This window comes from Solenopsis invicta, chromosome 10, assembly GCF_016802725.1.
Source record: "Solenopsis invicta isolate M01_SB chromosome 10, UNIL_Sinv_3.0, whole genome shotgun sequence".
Classification (NCBI taxonomy): domain Eukaryota; kingdom Metazoa; phylum Arthropoda; class Insecta; order Hymenoptera; family Formicidae; genus Solenopsis; species Solenopsis invicta.
The window spans coordinates 619679-636592 of NC_052673.1; the positions used below are offsets into that span (position 1 = coordinate 619679).

At 38.4% G+C, this 16914-nt stretch overlaps 1 protein-coding gene across 8 annotated transcripts in view; it reads left to right on the forward strand.

The window, feature by feature from the left end:
* LOC105194437 (protein MON2 homolog) overlaps positions 1-16914 on the forward strand; it is an 84559-nt gene that overhangs the window by 42145 nt on the left and 25500 nt on the right. For 7 of the 8 annotated variants that reach the window (XM_039454700.1, XM_039454697.1, XM_039454699.1 and 4 more), the window contains 3 exons: positions 2508-2661; positions 2734-2976; positions 14810-15096. In XM_039454700.1, the coding sequence (XP_039310634.1) occupies positions 2508-2661; positions 2734-2976; positions 14810-15096 (684 nt within the window). The remainder of the gene's footprint in view (positions 1-2507; positions 2662-2733; positions 2977-14809; positions 15097-16914) is intronic. The other variant, XM_039454696.1, reaches the window with a different exon arrangement.

Below are 16914 nucleotides of genomic sequence, written 5' to 3' on the forward strand. Positions count from 1 at the left end.
CATATGTTGTCAAGATCGTAGCCCTGAGTGGCTTCCAAGAGGTTTTAGTCATTGTTCATTATTTATTAAAAAGTTATAATCATAAAAACATTGTGAAAATTATAATGGGTTTTCGACTTTTTACGCAAAACGAGGTGTATCTTATTGTTAGTACTGTTTCATAAGGGTTTGTTTTGACCGTACACGACATACTTCTATTTCCATTTTACACATTCCAATACGCATTTAGTACGATATTGAAGTACAGTCAGTGTGGTTGCTTTCGGACTATAGATGTACTGTTCGACATCAGTTTGTGACTTTCCATACGAAGCGAGGTCAACCCCCCTCTGTCTTGGGGGCGAAACGAGGTCTACGGATATACTGTTCGCAAACCTATGTGGAACAGTACATCTGTAAACCTCGTTTTGCCCCAGAGGCAGGGGGAGGGAATAAGGTGGACCCGCTTTGTGTGGAAAGTTGCAAACTCATATGGAACAGTATATCTGTAGACCTTGTTTTGCCCCCGCGGCAGGGGAACGGTAGGATGGATCTCACCAAATTATAAAAGATATATATCCAATTAGTAATAATATTGTTGAATAAAGTATGTGTATAAGACTAAAATTGGTAGAAAGTTCATTTTATTTATGAAACTTTCTTTGTTGATAACTTTTCAACGAAAGGCAAGCGACAACTAAAACTTGTTGAAGGTTACTCAGGACCATGACTTTGACAACATATGTTACCTACGAATAAAAAATTTCTATCGATATTTAACGTCATTCTTTTGCAACATTCCATGCGACCAAAATCATCTTCACACACATAATTCTTCTACTAAATGGATTTTATGCGGATGGAATTTCTCTTTTTATAATTTTACGGATTGATATACAATTGATGTCATGTTGTTGTGCAACTTTTTAAAGTGAATTACGCGGATTTTCTACAAAAAACTGCACAATGTTTAATGCTTTATTAGGATTTGTCATTGCTGTAGGTCTAACTCGATCTTTGACAGAACCTGCTTTTTCAGAATGTACAGTACGAATGACAGTCAATTTAGATATACTATTGTTTTCATTTCTAAAAGTTTGGTTGAATAGTTCTGTTACTTGTACGTAAGATCTTTTACGATCACCCCATCCTTGCATCATCAAAAAGGATATACGCTCTATCTCAGTGAGCATTACTATTTTGAACTTCATTCGCAGGTGTCAAGAAAACATGTAGCGATCAAATGACAAGACGAGAGATCTCTCATGTAACCTCCAGGCTAGTGGAAAAGGGGGTGGGAGGGAGGGAGGGAAGGAGAAATATATAGACACATCTGACAACATTCACGCGATATACTATGGATAATGTTAGTAACAGCGGTATTAACATTCAAACCTCATAACTCGGAAAGTATTTAAGGAAAATAAACTTTGTTATAGTATTTTGAAAAGCTCTTGACGTTAGCTATTAGATTCTGAAATCAAAAATGAGGTATTCCATTAAAAAAAATTTATTTGATCTTGACCTGACCTTGGCGACATTCCCCAAAATCAAACTGAGGAAATTATCATCAATAAACAGACTATTTTATGCCCTAAAATTTTTATCTGAAATATTTTTTCAAAAATGCTTAGTTTTCAAAATAATCAAGGGGTCCGGAATTTTTTATGCACCCTGTATATATAATGAATTAATTTTCTTTGAGTTACGTAACATTAGAATTACTTGTTATAATCTTACATTTAAATCATTATTATAAATCTTTCAATTTTTCCATGTTAAATATTTATACATATTATAAAAAATATTTTTAAATTATTGTTGCTTCAATTTTGCTCTTTATTTAATATTTTTAAAATAGCAATGTTAAAAGCTGTCATGTTAAAAAATATGTGAATGAAAAGTTAAATGTGATTTTTTTTTCACTTTTTTAAGCTACTTTAACAATTTGGTATTATAAAGTTTTTTTGTGTGTAAAGTATGCATACATAAATAAAGTAGTTGAATCGAATAAGGCCCAGCACTAAATAAGGCCCATTTTTAAATTTACCATTTAAAAACCCGCTTTATGTTTGAAATATATGCTTAAAAGATATGTCATAGGAAGTAGATAAAGACTGAATTGGAAATTAATACCGCTAGCAACACGTTTATTCAGTGCAACAAAAGCTTGTAACAAAGTGGGTAAATCAGTCGTTTTTATAAAAATGTGTTGTAAATTTAATAAGTATACATTAATATGTAATGCATAAATGCAATGTCACCTTACTTTTTGGACACAGTAGTATTTTATGATTTATTACAACATATTATAATATTATTCAACTTTCTTGGTGGTTGAAATAAACATTTTATTCTTATTCAGTTTATTTCAATATCTTTGTAAATAGAATTTATAAAAAATAAAATAAGTTAGATGGACCTTATTCGGCTTGGCCTTATATGTACATATTCCTTCATGCTTTTATTACCATTCAAGGTGTATATATTCTTCTATTATGTTACATGCCATTCTTTATTTTTAACAGCAGCAAGTACAACTATGCCTCAAAGCACAGGTTCACCATTATTCACAGGAATGCCTATCGGGCCTGGCGTATCGCCTCAACCCGGTTTTTATTCGCGCGGTATTTGGTTACCAGTAGTAGCAACGTTTACAAGTGGACAAGCTAAACCAACTTAGTAAGCATTATAATAATTTTATGTCTTCATATCAGCCTTAGAGATCGATAGTAATGCATAGTGTTATTTCAGTTTAGAGATGTTGGATAAAGTTGATCCACCGCAAATACCGATTGGTTATGGAATCAGTATAGCCTATGCGTGTCTATTGGACATCATTAGATCAATTGCATTGGCTATAAACGGATCGAAAGATGATAATAGCGAAAGTCACATCTATCAGCCGAGTGAATCCGAACGGAAACTTCATGTGCAATTAATAAATTCTAGTTGGTGCGGTCTATTGGCGGCTCTCAGTCCGTTAATAGATGCCAGGTAACAATCTTATATAAATTATTATTTTATGTAGAGGAAGATCGTCAATATATCACTATTTTTAAATATATTTTTTAATAAAAACTAAAAGTGGAACTTTGAAAACATAAATTTGAACTACACACTTGCTATCTGTTAGACTAGATAAAACAGGCGCGCGTTACGCGCGTGCTACAGAGCTTTCGATATTACATAATTTCATACACATTACAAATTTAATATTACATTATTAACCCCTTAATACACGTAGTCAAAATACGCTATCTCCGCGAAGACAGCCGTTCACGAAGTTAACGCAACGAGAAAACCATTCAGTATCGCGGAAAAGCGACAACAATAACTTTGTTATATTCGATATATTTTTTACTTGCCTTTTTTTTAGAAAGGACTAGCACGCAGCGTGCTTCCATGACATTCGAATAGTTTACTTGTCAATTGTTATTCAACTATTATTAGTTTTGTTCATCTTTTGTATCATCTTTTGTACTTAGCCCCGCGAAACTCGCGCCGCAATCTTGATTCCTTCGACCGTCAGCCTCGATTCCGCCATTCAGTCATACATCTTGTCTGAAAGACCAACTTCTCGCGGCTGTGATACGCGAGATCAACTTTTTAATATATGACTAGCACGCAGCGCGCGTTAACACGCGTGTTTCCATGACATTCGAATAGTTAACTTGTCAATTGTTATTTAATGATTAATCTATCATTAGTTTGTTTATTTTTTGTATTAATACCACCCCTTTCTTCCACACACGCACATTTAAACATTTTGTATTGAACAACGTCGGCTTGTGACGTCGATTTCATTATCATTTCTGGCTGACAAGGAGATGCTACGAATTGTAAAACACGGAATCAGATGAGCCTTACTTTATTCGAAAGGGGGGATCGAGTGTATAAAAAGTGTTAGCGTTTGAATGCATGGGCCTTTGTTTCAGAGAAATTTGCATGTGAAGTTTGGCATTTATCGTGCGATGCGTTAAGTACTATTGCACGATAGGTTAAAACAAGAGATTTTAAGGTGTCTTTCACGGGTTTTGCTGTGTGAGACGGCGCATTGTCGTTAACAAAATCACTTTGCCATGTCTTCTAGCCCATTCCGGTCGTCTTTCGATTAATGCGTGGTTTAAATTAATCATTTGTTGGCGATAGCGTTGTGTATTAACGGTTTCGCCGGGCTTCAAGAGTTCATAATACACAATACCGCTCTGGTCCCACCAGACATAGAGCATGGTCTTCTTGCCGAAGCGATTTGGCCTTGGTGTTGATGGACTGGCTTCGCCAAGTGAAAGCCACGATTTTTTTCCGCTTCGGGAAACATATCAAAATAAATCCATTTTTCGTCACCCGTCACAATTCGATACAAAAATGATTTCTTTTCGTGGCGTTGAAGCAGCATTTCACAAGTGACTTTGCGATTTTCCATTTGACGTTCATTCAAATTGTGTGGGACCCATTTACCGAGTTTATTGATCTTTCCCATTGCTCGTAAACGTTTGTTAATTGTTTCTTGTGATACATGTAATGCTTCTGCTAATTGTCCTTGAGCTTAAGTTGGGTCATCATCCAATAATTCCTGCAATTGCTCGTCTTTGCATTTTTGTGGTCTACCAGAGCGCTCACTGTCTTTCACATTGAAATCACCACTTTTAAATTGTCGAAACCATGTCTCACATGTTCTAATCGATAGAGCGTGTTCATCATATGTTTCAACCAGCAAACGACTTTTAACAGCCTTTTCCTTTTGATTAAATAAAAAAAGCAGTGCTTGCCGCAAATGTTGTTTTTCAGGCACAAAACTCGACATGATCACTGAACAATAAAACAAAGACGTTAGTTTTTGGCAGACTCAACTTGTGTGTGTTTTTAGTTCTATGTCAGACGAACAAAATGACGTATGTGTCAAATTAATACGCTGCGTTGTGGGGAATGATGGCTCGAGTCCTCAAGACGTACCCACTAACGACGTACGGAAGGGAAGACTGATTAAGTAAACACACCACGTAATTAGTAGAACGGATATATTGTCAAGGTACAACGTGTGTACAGGACTAGCGTCAGAGAGAATCTGAATCTTTTTAGAGCTGCTCGCAGGCAGCATAGTACCAACCTTAGAACTAGTTTGTACCGCTCAGCGCTAGGGAAGAAATGTGGTGGAAATCCCCACATACTCCCCCCCCGAGTGACAGTAAATAAATGCTATATTAGATATCGATATTACAACTGGAACGTGACTTTTTTCTTTGGACGTGTATACGTTTTTATCAGCGGACGTTCGTTGCTGGACGGTTGACAAGTTGGATTATTACTTAAAATAGAGTCGGTGAGATCGTCACGAATACAAAATGCCGGCTTGAGGTTCTCGACGGACACACTGCGCTTGGTGCCGTTTACATCTATGTCATAGATCCGGTCGGATACGCGTTTGATTATGCGATGGGGACCAGTGTACGGACGTTCAAGCGATTTTTTAGCGGCTCCTACGCGAAGAAAAACGTGCGAGCATGAGTTTAAATTTTTAAAACAAAATGCGCGCTTTTTAAATTTGTGTTCCACGGGAACAGGTTTCACTTTGCGCATGTACTCACGGAATTCTTCCACGAACGCATGAGGGTTCGGCGTGAAATCTTCGGGAAGCACAAGTTCACCCGGAATCCGCAGTGTAGTACCGTACACGAATTCGGCTGGCGACATGCCAGTGTCAAGGCGGACATGGATCCGTAAACCTAACAGAACTGTTGACAGCGCGCGCGACCATTCTTTATCGGCGTGGCACATAATCGCCGCTTTAAAACTCCTGTGCCATCTTTCAATGAGACCGTTCGCCGCAGGGTGGTACGCAGTGGTGCGAATACGCTGGCACCCAATTAGCTGGAGGAGCGCTGCAAACAGTTGGGACTCAAACTGGCTACCCTGATCGGTGGTGAGAGTCTGAGGTGCCCCGAAGTTGGCGATCCAACCATCGTAAAACGCTCGCGCGACTGTGAGGGCTTCAATATTTTTGAGCGGAATTGCCACAGGCCAACGCGAGAATCTATCGACGAGCGTCAGGCAATATTTATAGCCGTCTGATTCGGGCAGAGGGCCCAATAAATCTAAGTGCACGTGCTCGAACCTGCAATCCGGCGCGATAAACTTTTCCGGAACAGAATGGACGTGCCGCGAAATTTTTACTTGTTGACATTGTATACAGTGCTTACACCACTTGGTGATATCGCGGTGCATGTTTGGCCACACGTAGCGTTGTCTTATTAAGCGGTCTGTGACTTTTGGGCCTGGATGAGCCGTGTTGTGGAACAAGTTAAACACACGGTTTCGTAATGAGCTCGGAATGTAAGGTCGGATGGCCTCACCGGTGATCTCACAAAATACCGTGGTGTGAGTAGGACCCCACTGAATACGTTTTAATGAAAGCGGGAAGTCCGGTGTTTCGCGAATAGTTCGTAACTCATCGTCGCGTTCCTGATGCTCAGCGAGTTCGACGAGCTCGATTTCGGTGGGCAAACGAATGGTTTCAACGCGTGACAATGAGTCGGCGACTACGTTGTCGCTACCCGAGACGTGTTCGATTCGAGTTGTAAATTGGGAAATGAAAGAGAGCTGTCTTTGCTGACGCGCTGACGCTTTTCCCGAGCGTTGCAGGAACGCGTAAATGAGTGGTTTGTGGTCCGTAACAACCTTGAAATCACGACCTTCTAAATGATGACGGAAGTACTTGATAGCTTCAAATATTGCTGTAAGCTCGCGGTCGTAAGCACTGTATTTACACTGTGCGGGCGTAAACTTGCGCGTAAAGAATGCGAGGGGTTTCCACGCATTGTCAAGCAATTGCTCGAGCATGGCTCCCATGGAGAAATCCGACGCGTCGCTAATGATGCGCATTTCGGCGGACTCATCCGGATGCGAGAGCATTGTCGCGCTGGCCAGGCTATTTTTACATTTGACAAACGCCTCCTCCGCCTCTGGCGTCCACGCAATTACACGTTTATCGTTTTTTCGGGACTCACGGAGGTACTCGTTAAGCGGCGCTTGCTCGCTGGCGGCGTTACGCAGAAGTCTACGATAGAAGTTTACTAAACCTAAGAAACGACGCAATTCGACGATTGTGCGCGGTTTGGGAAAATTAACGATGGCTTGAACTTTGGAAGGGGATGGCTTGCATCCTTCGCTATTGATTACGTAGCCGAGAAATTCCATTTCTGACTGACTGAACTGGCATTTCTCGACGTTAAGTCGCAAGTTATAGTTTTTTAAGCGTTGCAAGACAATGCGCAGATGCTTCTCGTGCTGCTCGGAAGACGAGGATGCAATGAGTATGTCGTCAATAAACGCGAAAACGAACTCTAAATCCCCCAGTGCGCGAAAGATGTGTCGCTGGAATGTTTGACTGGCATTTCTCAGACCGTAAGTCATGAATTTATATTCAAACAGACCAAAAGGCGTAATTACTGCTGTTTTGGGCACATCCTCGGGCGCAACCGGGATCTGGTTATACGCTTGAAAGAGGTCAAGCTTGGTAAACACGTTTTTACCCCGAAGGATGGAGGAACAATCGTGTAGGTGAGGGACAGGGAATCTGTCTGGAGTGGTTATGGCATTGAGGCGACGGTAATCACCGCATACTCTCCACGATCCGTCTTTTTTGGGCACCATGTGGATGGGACTCGCCCATGGACTGCTGGAGGGTTGGCAAATGCCCAGCTCTGTAAGCCGTTTGAACTCTTTTTTGGCTATGTTAACTTTCTCCGAGTTTAGCCTTCTGGGAGGCTCGGCCACCGGTTGGCCAGTAGTAATGATACGATGTTGTACGTCGCTGTTACTTGGTAGCGTAGCCTGCTTGAGGCCAGTGACTTCCGGAAAGTCCGCGAGAATATGCGCGAATTTCGTGTCTGGATTGACAGTGCTGGCTTTAAGAAAAGGCGTTGCCCTAATAATACCCGAAGTATATGCATTGTTGCGCGCGTCGATTAGTCTGCGACCTTCGAGGTCTGGCAGAAGACCGTAGTGTTTCAAGAAGTCGGCCCCAATGATCGGGTACGGAATCTTTGCAACACAAAAGTTCCACGTGAATGGACGTAAACCGATATGCAACGTGCGAAATAATTGCCCATATGTGTTAATCACGGTGTCATTAGCCGCGTATAACTTGAGATTACCGGGCGTTTTATTTGAGGTATCGCCCGCGGGAAGCAATGAAATCTCCGCCCCTGTGTCAATCAAGAATAACTCTCCTGTGAGTCGATCGCGCACGTGGAGGCGTTTAGAAAAATTGGGGTCCACCATGCTAGCCTCCGTAATGGTGGACCTGTTTATTCCCCCTTCTCAGTAACTGCGGCTTTGTTTTGTTTCCACGAGCACGGGGACTTATCTGTGCCTTTGCACGCCCGCGCTGCCTCGCCAAAAGTTCTGTGCGGCCAACAGACTTTAGGCTGTCTACTGTTAGAACGTTCGCGGTGCCGTGATTTATCTCTACTTCGCGACCTGCTAGATCGTTTAAGTTGAGCCGAGAGGGTAGCGAGCTCTGCAGCAAGGCGATCGACCTTGCTTTCGAGGTCCGATGGCTGTGATTGTTTTGCAGAGGAGGCTGCACACTGTGCCGATTCGTTGGCCGTCTCCGCGATCTTATCGGCCATTTTCGCTAATTTATCTAAATCCGCGCAGTCCGAAACCGCAAGTATACCACGCATGTAGGGCGTTAAATGTTCGCAAAAAATAGTTTTAATGACGGCGTCATCGCAACGTTTATCTGCATTAAGGTTACGCAGCCGGCTAAGAATTTGCGACGGTTTTCCGGAAGTAAGCACTTGGCCTTTTAATAATTGTCGAAGCTGAGCTTCGGCTGACGCGGAAAAGCTTTCGATAATGCGCTCTTTCAGCTGGGTATACGGTTCTGTTTCGTCAGGGTCCGCGATCAAGTCACGACAGCACGCGATTGCTTCGGCATCTAGCGCACTGATGACATGATGTGCTTTGGTCTTTTGGTCCGAGATGCGGGCGGTCCCAAAAGACGCCTCAACCTGAATGAACCAGATGACGGGATCTTTGATCAAGAAGGGTGGGATTTTAGGAATTCGATAAGAATCCACGCGCGGAACTCCGGCCTGCCCTTGCATCTGCTGCAAGGTGGTCTGCATCTGCGCCAATTGTACTTGCAACTCTTCGACCGTGGGCGGAGGCATTGTTACTAAGACGCGTTACAGAGTTAATTTACCACGACGCTCGCGGCTTGTATTGGTTATCGGAAATATAGCGATTTTAAATTGCATGAATGTTGAGCCGAAACGCATGCGCCGTACTCAACGCAACGTGCTACGTGTTAGACTTAAAACGATGCGTAGCGAACAAAAGCAAATAAATTTCAATATGGCGTTCGGCGGGAAAGAAGACAGGCGCGAACGGCGCGAAAATAGCGTTGCGCGAGCGCGAAAACGAATGGCCGTAATGGCGGTCGATGCGCGAATCACGAATGGGACACGCGCGAAAACGAATAGCCGTAATGGCTGTCGATGTACGATTCACGGATGGGACACGCACGAACCCGACGATGGGCGCGCTTCGCCGCGCGGAAGGGTACCTCGACGGCTGATGCCAATGATGAGACCGCAGCTGCGGCTTGACGCCTCCAGCGGTGATGCCGCGTGCAGCCGCGCACCTGGCGATGATGTCCGGGTCTGCTCGCACCCTCGATGACAGTGTCACGGTGCGATCGCCTTAACAATGACGTGTGCCGGTACTATCGCCTTCACGGCGACGGTCCTGGTGGAATCGCCTTCACGGCGACGACGTCTCCTTGGATGCCGAAGTCTCGTTCGGCGCACGCCTTTTGCTGTGGCGCACTTACTGGCGGTTACGCCTACTGCGATGATCGCAGTTATTGTCGTGCCCTTGGCGAGACTAATACCTTGGGCAGTGACGCTCGTTCTGTGCACGGCCCTCCTTTAGGATGTAAGTAAGGGCGTGCAGTCGATGGGCACGTGGCTGCGTGCCTTTCCTCAGTTTTTCTCGTTTCGAGGAACACGTGGATGATCGGCCGGCGGCCGAAATCAGTTGCTTCCTTAGATCACGTCGGGGTCACCAATGTGGGGAATGATGGCTCGAGTCCTCAAGACGTACCCACTAACGACGTACGGAAGGGAAGACTGATTAATTAAACACACCACGTAATTAGTAGAACGGATATATTGTCAAGGTACAACGTGTGTACAGGACTAGCGTCAGAGAGAATCTGAATCTTTTTAGAGCTGCTCGCAGGCAGCATAGTACCAACCTTAGAACTAGTTTGTACCGCTCAGCGCTAGGGAAGAAATGTGGTGGAAATCCCCACAGCGTACTTTTCGCTGGCGCCATCTCTTAGTGAAACCGGAAAAAACTTATGCATACATCTGGTGTGTGTGTGTGTGTGTGTGTGTGTGTGTGTGTGTGTGTGTGTGTGTGTGTGTGTGTGTGTGTGTGTGTGCGTGTGCGTGCGTGCGTGCGTGCGTGTGTGTGTGTGTGTGTGTGTGTGTGTGTGTGTGTGTGTGTGTGTGTGTGTGTGTGTGTGTGTGAGTGTGAGTGTGTATATATATACAAACTCGACAGCAAAATTGAGGGATTACCTATTCTGACTCCGAAAAATAGGCGTAATTCAAGAGAGTGTAACTTTGTTAAAAATAGTCGTAAAAAAATTTAAAAAAAGGGTTTTATAGCTTAAAATCTTTAATTTTGAGATTGATGAGTCATTAAACGATTTATAGATTATTTACGAAGTTACGCAGATTCAAATGAGGATGCGTCAAATCTTAAAATTTTTTACAAACTTTGCAAAGCTTCACGACGCAAAATAAAAATTGCACGCAAAAATTGCTGTTTATAGCATTCGAAAGCGTGAATCTTTAGCTTTAATTTGCGTTTTGTTGAGCTTTGTACGATTTTTTTTTCACTGAGTCAGGCAACACTGAAACAAAAATAGCCTCTTTTGCTCCAATGTTGAATAATTCAGTGAATAAAAATCATACAACGCTCAAAAAAAAGCAAATTAAAGGTAAAGATTTACGCTTTTAAATGCTGTAAACCGCATTTTTGTGGAATTTTTATTTCACGTCGTGGAGCTTTGCAAAGTTTGTAAAAGAAAAATTCGACAAATGTCAAAATCTTATAGAAATTTTGACAAGTTGTACAGTGTGAAATAAAAATTGCACACAAATGTAGTTTACAGCATTCGAAAGCGTGGATCTTTATTTTTAATTTGCATTTTTGTTGAGCTTTGTACGATTTTTTTTTACTGAGACAACACTGAAGCAAAAATGGTTCCTTTTTTCAATGTTGAATAAATTGGTAAATAAAAATTGTACAACGCTCACCAAGTACGCAAATTAAAGATAAAGATTCACGCTTTCAAACGCTGCAAATTGCATTTGTGTGCAATTTTTAATTTACGTCAAATAAACTCACAAAATTCATAATAAATTTTGCCTCATTTTTATTTTTATCTGTAGAGCTCCGTAAAAAATCAGTATATATTTTCAAAGTCGATATTAAAAGTGAATGTAAAAATATTAAACTGTAAAATGCGTTTTGAAACATTTGATTTATCATTTTTGTTGATTTATTGTGTTACACTCTCTTTTGGAAAACTGTTGGTGATCCTTTAATTTTGCTGTAGAACGCTCACCTAATCTTTGCTGAAGTCGATATTTGAACTTCGTGAAAAAAAATTTATAAAACGATCTTCCAGGCCACATTTTAAAGGCTGAAACCTTTCGATTATTTAAATCATCATTATCATTTTTCTTGAAGATTCTTTTAAACTAGGAAATAAAGTAAGAAATTTAAAAAAAGATTTTAAAAAATCAAAAATTTTCCAAATTTAAACAAATTTAGAAAGTTGTTAATTTTTTACCATTTAAATTAGCATTAAGTCGAAAGTTGAAAAACCCTTTAAAAAGATTTAGTAATTAAAAAATAATTCACGATATTTTTGATGTTTCATTGTATTATAAAAAATTTTTTATTTTTACAAATTTTTCTTAAATTTTTTACTTTATTTCCTAGTGTAAAGAGTTATTGAGAAAAATAAATTTAAATAACTGAAAGGTTTTGCTCTTTAAAATGTGGCCTGGAAGATTCTTTTATAAATTTTTTTTTCACGAAGTTCAAATATCGACTTCAGCAAAGATTAAGTGAGCATTTAACAGCAAAATTAAAGGATCACCAATAGTTACTCTTGAAAAGAGAGTGTAATATGATAAATGAACAACAATTATAAATGTTTCAAAACATATTTCACAGCTTAATGTTTCTATATTCACTTTTAATATCGACTTTCAAAACATACTGATTTTTTACGAAGCTATATGGATAAAAATAAAAATGCAGCAAAATTTATTACGAATTTTGCGAGTTTATTTGACGTGAATTAAAAATTGCACACAAATGCAGTTTGCAGCGTTCGAAAGCGTGAATCTTTATCTTTAATTTGCGTACTTGTTGAGCGTTGTACGATTTTTATTCACCGATTTATTCAACATTGAAGAAAGGAAACATTTTTGCTTCAGTGATGCTTAACTCACAACTGCATTTGTGTGCAATTTTTATTTCAGGCTGTACAACTTGGCAAAATTTTTATAAAATTTTGACATTTGTCGGATTTTTTTTCACGAACTTTACAAAGTACCACGGCGTAAAATAAAAATTCCACAAAAATGCGGTTTACAGCATTTAAAAGTGAATCTTTACTTTTAATTTGCGTTTTTGTTGAGCGTTGCACGATTTTTATTCACTGAATTATTCAACATTGAAGCAAAAGAAGCCATTTTTGCTTCAGTGTTGCCTAACTCAGTGAAAAAAAATTGTACAAAGCTCAACAAAAACGCAAATTAAAGTTAAAAATTTACGCTTTTAAATGCTGTGAACCGCATTTGCATGCAATTTTTATTTCGCGTCGTGAAGCTTTGCAAAGTTTGTAATAAATTTTAAGATTTTATGCATTTCTATTTGATTCCGCGTAACTTCGTAAACAATTTGTAAATCCTTTAATGACTTATCAATCTCAAAATTAGAGATTTCAAGCTTTAAAATGCTTTTTTGTTTTTAATTTTTTTGCGATCATTTTTGACAAAGTTACATTTTCTTGAATTACGCTTATTTTTCGGAGTCAGAATAGGTGATCCCTTAATTTTGCTGTCGAGTGTGTGTATATATAGGGGAGACCGGAGCAAACCGTTAGACGGGATAATTCGATAATTGGAAATATCTTTTTATGGGTACATATTAAACATTTACTTCAAACACTGTAAACACGTTCTAATGTAATGATTTTGCTAACAAAGTTTTGTTGTTAACGGCGTCATATTAGGCCTGTTCGTGTTGCTGCCCTTTTTGAATTAATTTTTTTGTCGTCTCTCTCTTTCTTACGATCGAATATATATTTATTTCATCTCGAATGCAAAAATTTTTGGGGATTTCAAGCAACTCGAACAAACCTATTGAAGTCGTAGTGAAAAATGTGTTTTGCGACAGTCGAAGTAATTTCTGATAGTCAGCATTTCTTCGAAATTTAAATAAGATAATAAGGTTTTTTAAAAACTTTGAATGTATCGTGTCCAGTTGAATGTATTTGAAACATTTCGTGTTTACTTTTTGTTGTGTGATGTCTATTTTTGTCGATCACATGCAATAATGCGCACAGTTGATGTTGGGGCTATTCGTAATACCAAGCACCGGGGCAATTCGTTAATACTGGTTGCAGCGCCTAACCTAAGTTGGGTAACCCTAACCCTTTGGATGTGTTACGAACGTCTGCGCTACGCAGAATTAAGCATTGAGGTAAAGTTTTTCATTGATTTAGTTCAAACTTGATATTATTGTGTATTTTAGTCCATAGAACATAAATATGAATATAAAATTGTTGCTCTTAAGCAGGTAAAAAGTTATTAAGCTTGACACTTGTGAGGTTAGGAAATCTGTCACACCGATGGCATAAAAGGACATGCAAACGTGTATGATTGCAATTTTTTTTGTATACTTATATCCTTTTTTAAATAAAAGAAAGTCTTAACAACAGCTTTTTTTACAGTTTTGCAACAAATTTCGGGATATTCCCGGACTAGTTACGAATTACTCCGGGCTTGGAGCTATTCGTAATTTTTGACATTGCTCAACATTTTTATATGTACTTCAAAGCAAGTACACTTCCATGTTCTATCTATACCGGCATTGTGAAGGAGAAGGTTCAATCTTTCAAACTGTCCCATGTTTTTTTTTAAAATGAATATAGGACTCAGGAGACACAAAAGAAAAAAAGGTCTAACGAATAGCCCCGGTCTCTTCTCTATATATATATATATATATATATATATATATATATATATATAGTAAAAATTCATAATTCATGGTTTATTTCTACATACAATGAGCTAAAACCCAATTCTTTAAATACGAGGATAAAATTTTGATGATTTTTTTAAACTTGCAATATCGCTAATTTCGTCACTTTAAAATCTCACAATGAAAGAAAGAAAAAAGAGAAAAATATAAACAAAATTTTAGAAAGCTACAATCGTGTAAATATAATGATTTAAAATTGTTTATAATATTATTTAACCTATGTAATTTGCAAAAAACTCATCAAAATTTTATCCTTGTATTCAAAGAATTTGTTTTTAGCTCATTGTATATAAAAATAAGTCATAAATTATGAGTTTTTACTTCTTTAATTATTTAAGCAGATCATATTTTTATTGATGTTAGTTTGGGATGTTTGAGAAATTTATATCAATCGAAAGGCTTTTCTTCAATATGCAAAAATTGTATATGAAGATATAAATGTACATGTGAATTTGATCTTTTGCAGCACGGATGAATCGGCAACGGAAAATGTTCTAAGAGCAATTCAAACATTTGCATCTCTTTGTGGCCAATTGGAATTGCAAGCGCCACGCGATGCTTTTATTACTGCATTATGTAAAGCGTCTCTACCGCCTAATTATGCCTTGACAGTACTGTACAATGCACCTCAAGGTATTCCAACGGTGAGACAACAGGACTCGACTCAATATAATTTGACAATGGGCGAGCCCGATTATAGACAACAAGTAGTGGCTGTTGGTACGCCACTACCAACGGCATCTTTACCAATAGGTAGGATAATAGTTTATGCGATCAATTGTATGTGTTTTGAATTTAATGTCAAAACTTTGGAAATATATGGGCGTATGGATTGATAAACTAAAGGGAAAGTTCTTTAATGATTTGCTGAAAACAAGAAAAAATGTTTATTTTTTTCACTTGTTATTTATTTACACTTATTTATTTATTTATATCAAGAAATGGTCAACAACAGCGAAATCTTAGTGCTCATATAACTTTTAGTTGACTTTATTAGGTATACGATTTAATCCTCAGCCTCTAAATTTAATCAACTACAGCATTTATTTAAATTTAAATTTTTTTCTGCCATATAGTTATTTTAAAGCGTTCTTTTCCAGCTTTAAAACGAGATATAATAATTGACAGTGTTACTGATATAACCTTAAAAAATAATAGTAAAAACGATGTAGTTTGAAAGGCAGCATCTGACAAGAGAAGTGCACGAAGTGATAATCGCGAATGGGTACGAATTAAATTATATATTGTTAGAAAGGTTTTGCCGAGTAGAATTTAGCTGTGCAATATTTCGCTTAAATAGCGTCTTTAGACGGCACTGTGCGCAATAGAAGTTAAAGTTATATAGCGTCTTATAAAAGTCCGAAAAAATGTTTGTAACCAGTGTTTCAAAATGTTTTGACATTAGTTAAAATAAAATGCAAAGAAATAGAGGGATCCATTAAAGAAGTTCATCTTGATATTTGATGAATTTGGAAACTTCACCTAAAGTCAACTTTTGTTATCATTAGGCAAACTTTTTAAGCTCTACTTTGTTTCTTACATATTTTTTACTATAATTGATTATTTTCAAGATATTTTAACGTTTTCGGACTTTTATAAGACGCTATATAACTTTTAACTTTTATTGCGCACAGCGCCCTTTAGAGGCGCTATTTAAGCGAAATATTGCACAGCTAAACTTTACTTGGCAAGATCTTTCTAACGATATATAATTTATACCCATTTGCGATTATCACTTCGTGCACTTTCTTTGTGAGGCATTGCTTTCTTTTCGCATTTTAACTAAAGAAAAATGCTAGCGAAACTAAAGAAATGATTTACTCGGTTTTAAGTAAAAATGTTATATCTTATAGTACATAAAAAGTGATTTTAAAAGTTTTAGAGTAGCAATTTCAATCTCCAGAATGAAGAGTACCTTGCATAATCGAAAGAAATTGAAGACGAAGAATTGGAATAACTTGTGGAAGAAAATCCTTGTCATACTCAATCAAAGCTTGCAAATACACTTGCAATAAATGATTTCGAAATATATATAAGCTTGATAGGATTCAAAAGGCGGGCTATTGCATTCATGACAATACGCGGCCACACACGGCAAAAACAATCATGGAAGTCATTTTCGACCTGGGCTGGGAATTTCTCATTTATGCGGTATTTTCTAGATTTTATTCTTTTGCATTGTTATTTTTTTTCAACCCTTGCATTATCTGGTTGCTTCTCATTTCAACTCTCCCGAGCAGGTTGGCAAGAAAATTAACTTAAAACTACTATCCTTCTTTCAAAGCGGATTTTGCCAATTATCTCAAAGATTGCAGAAGTGTATAAAAAGTAACGGAGACTATTTCGAACATTGAAAGATTATTCACTTTTATTTGTAAATAAATATTTTCTTTACACGTTGACTTACGTTTGTTTACAATGAAATCCCCGTCAGGCCACTCGCGCCGCTGTACGAAGCGAATAAACCTTTTTTATAATAATTTAATAGTTTTATTACATCTTGTGGAATGAGAGTCAAGTTGTGCACATAATATATATTTTTTTACTGAACTACGTGTCGCATATTCGTCG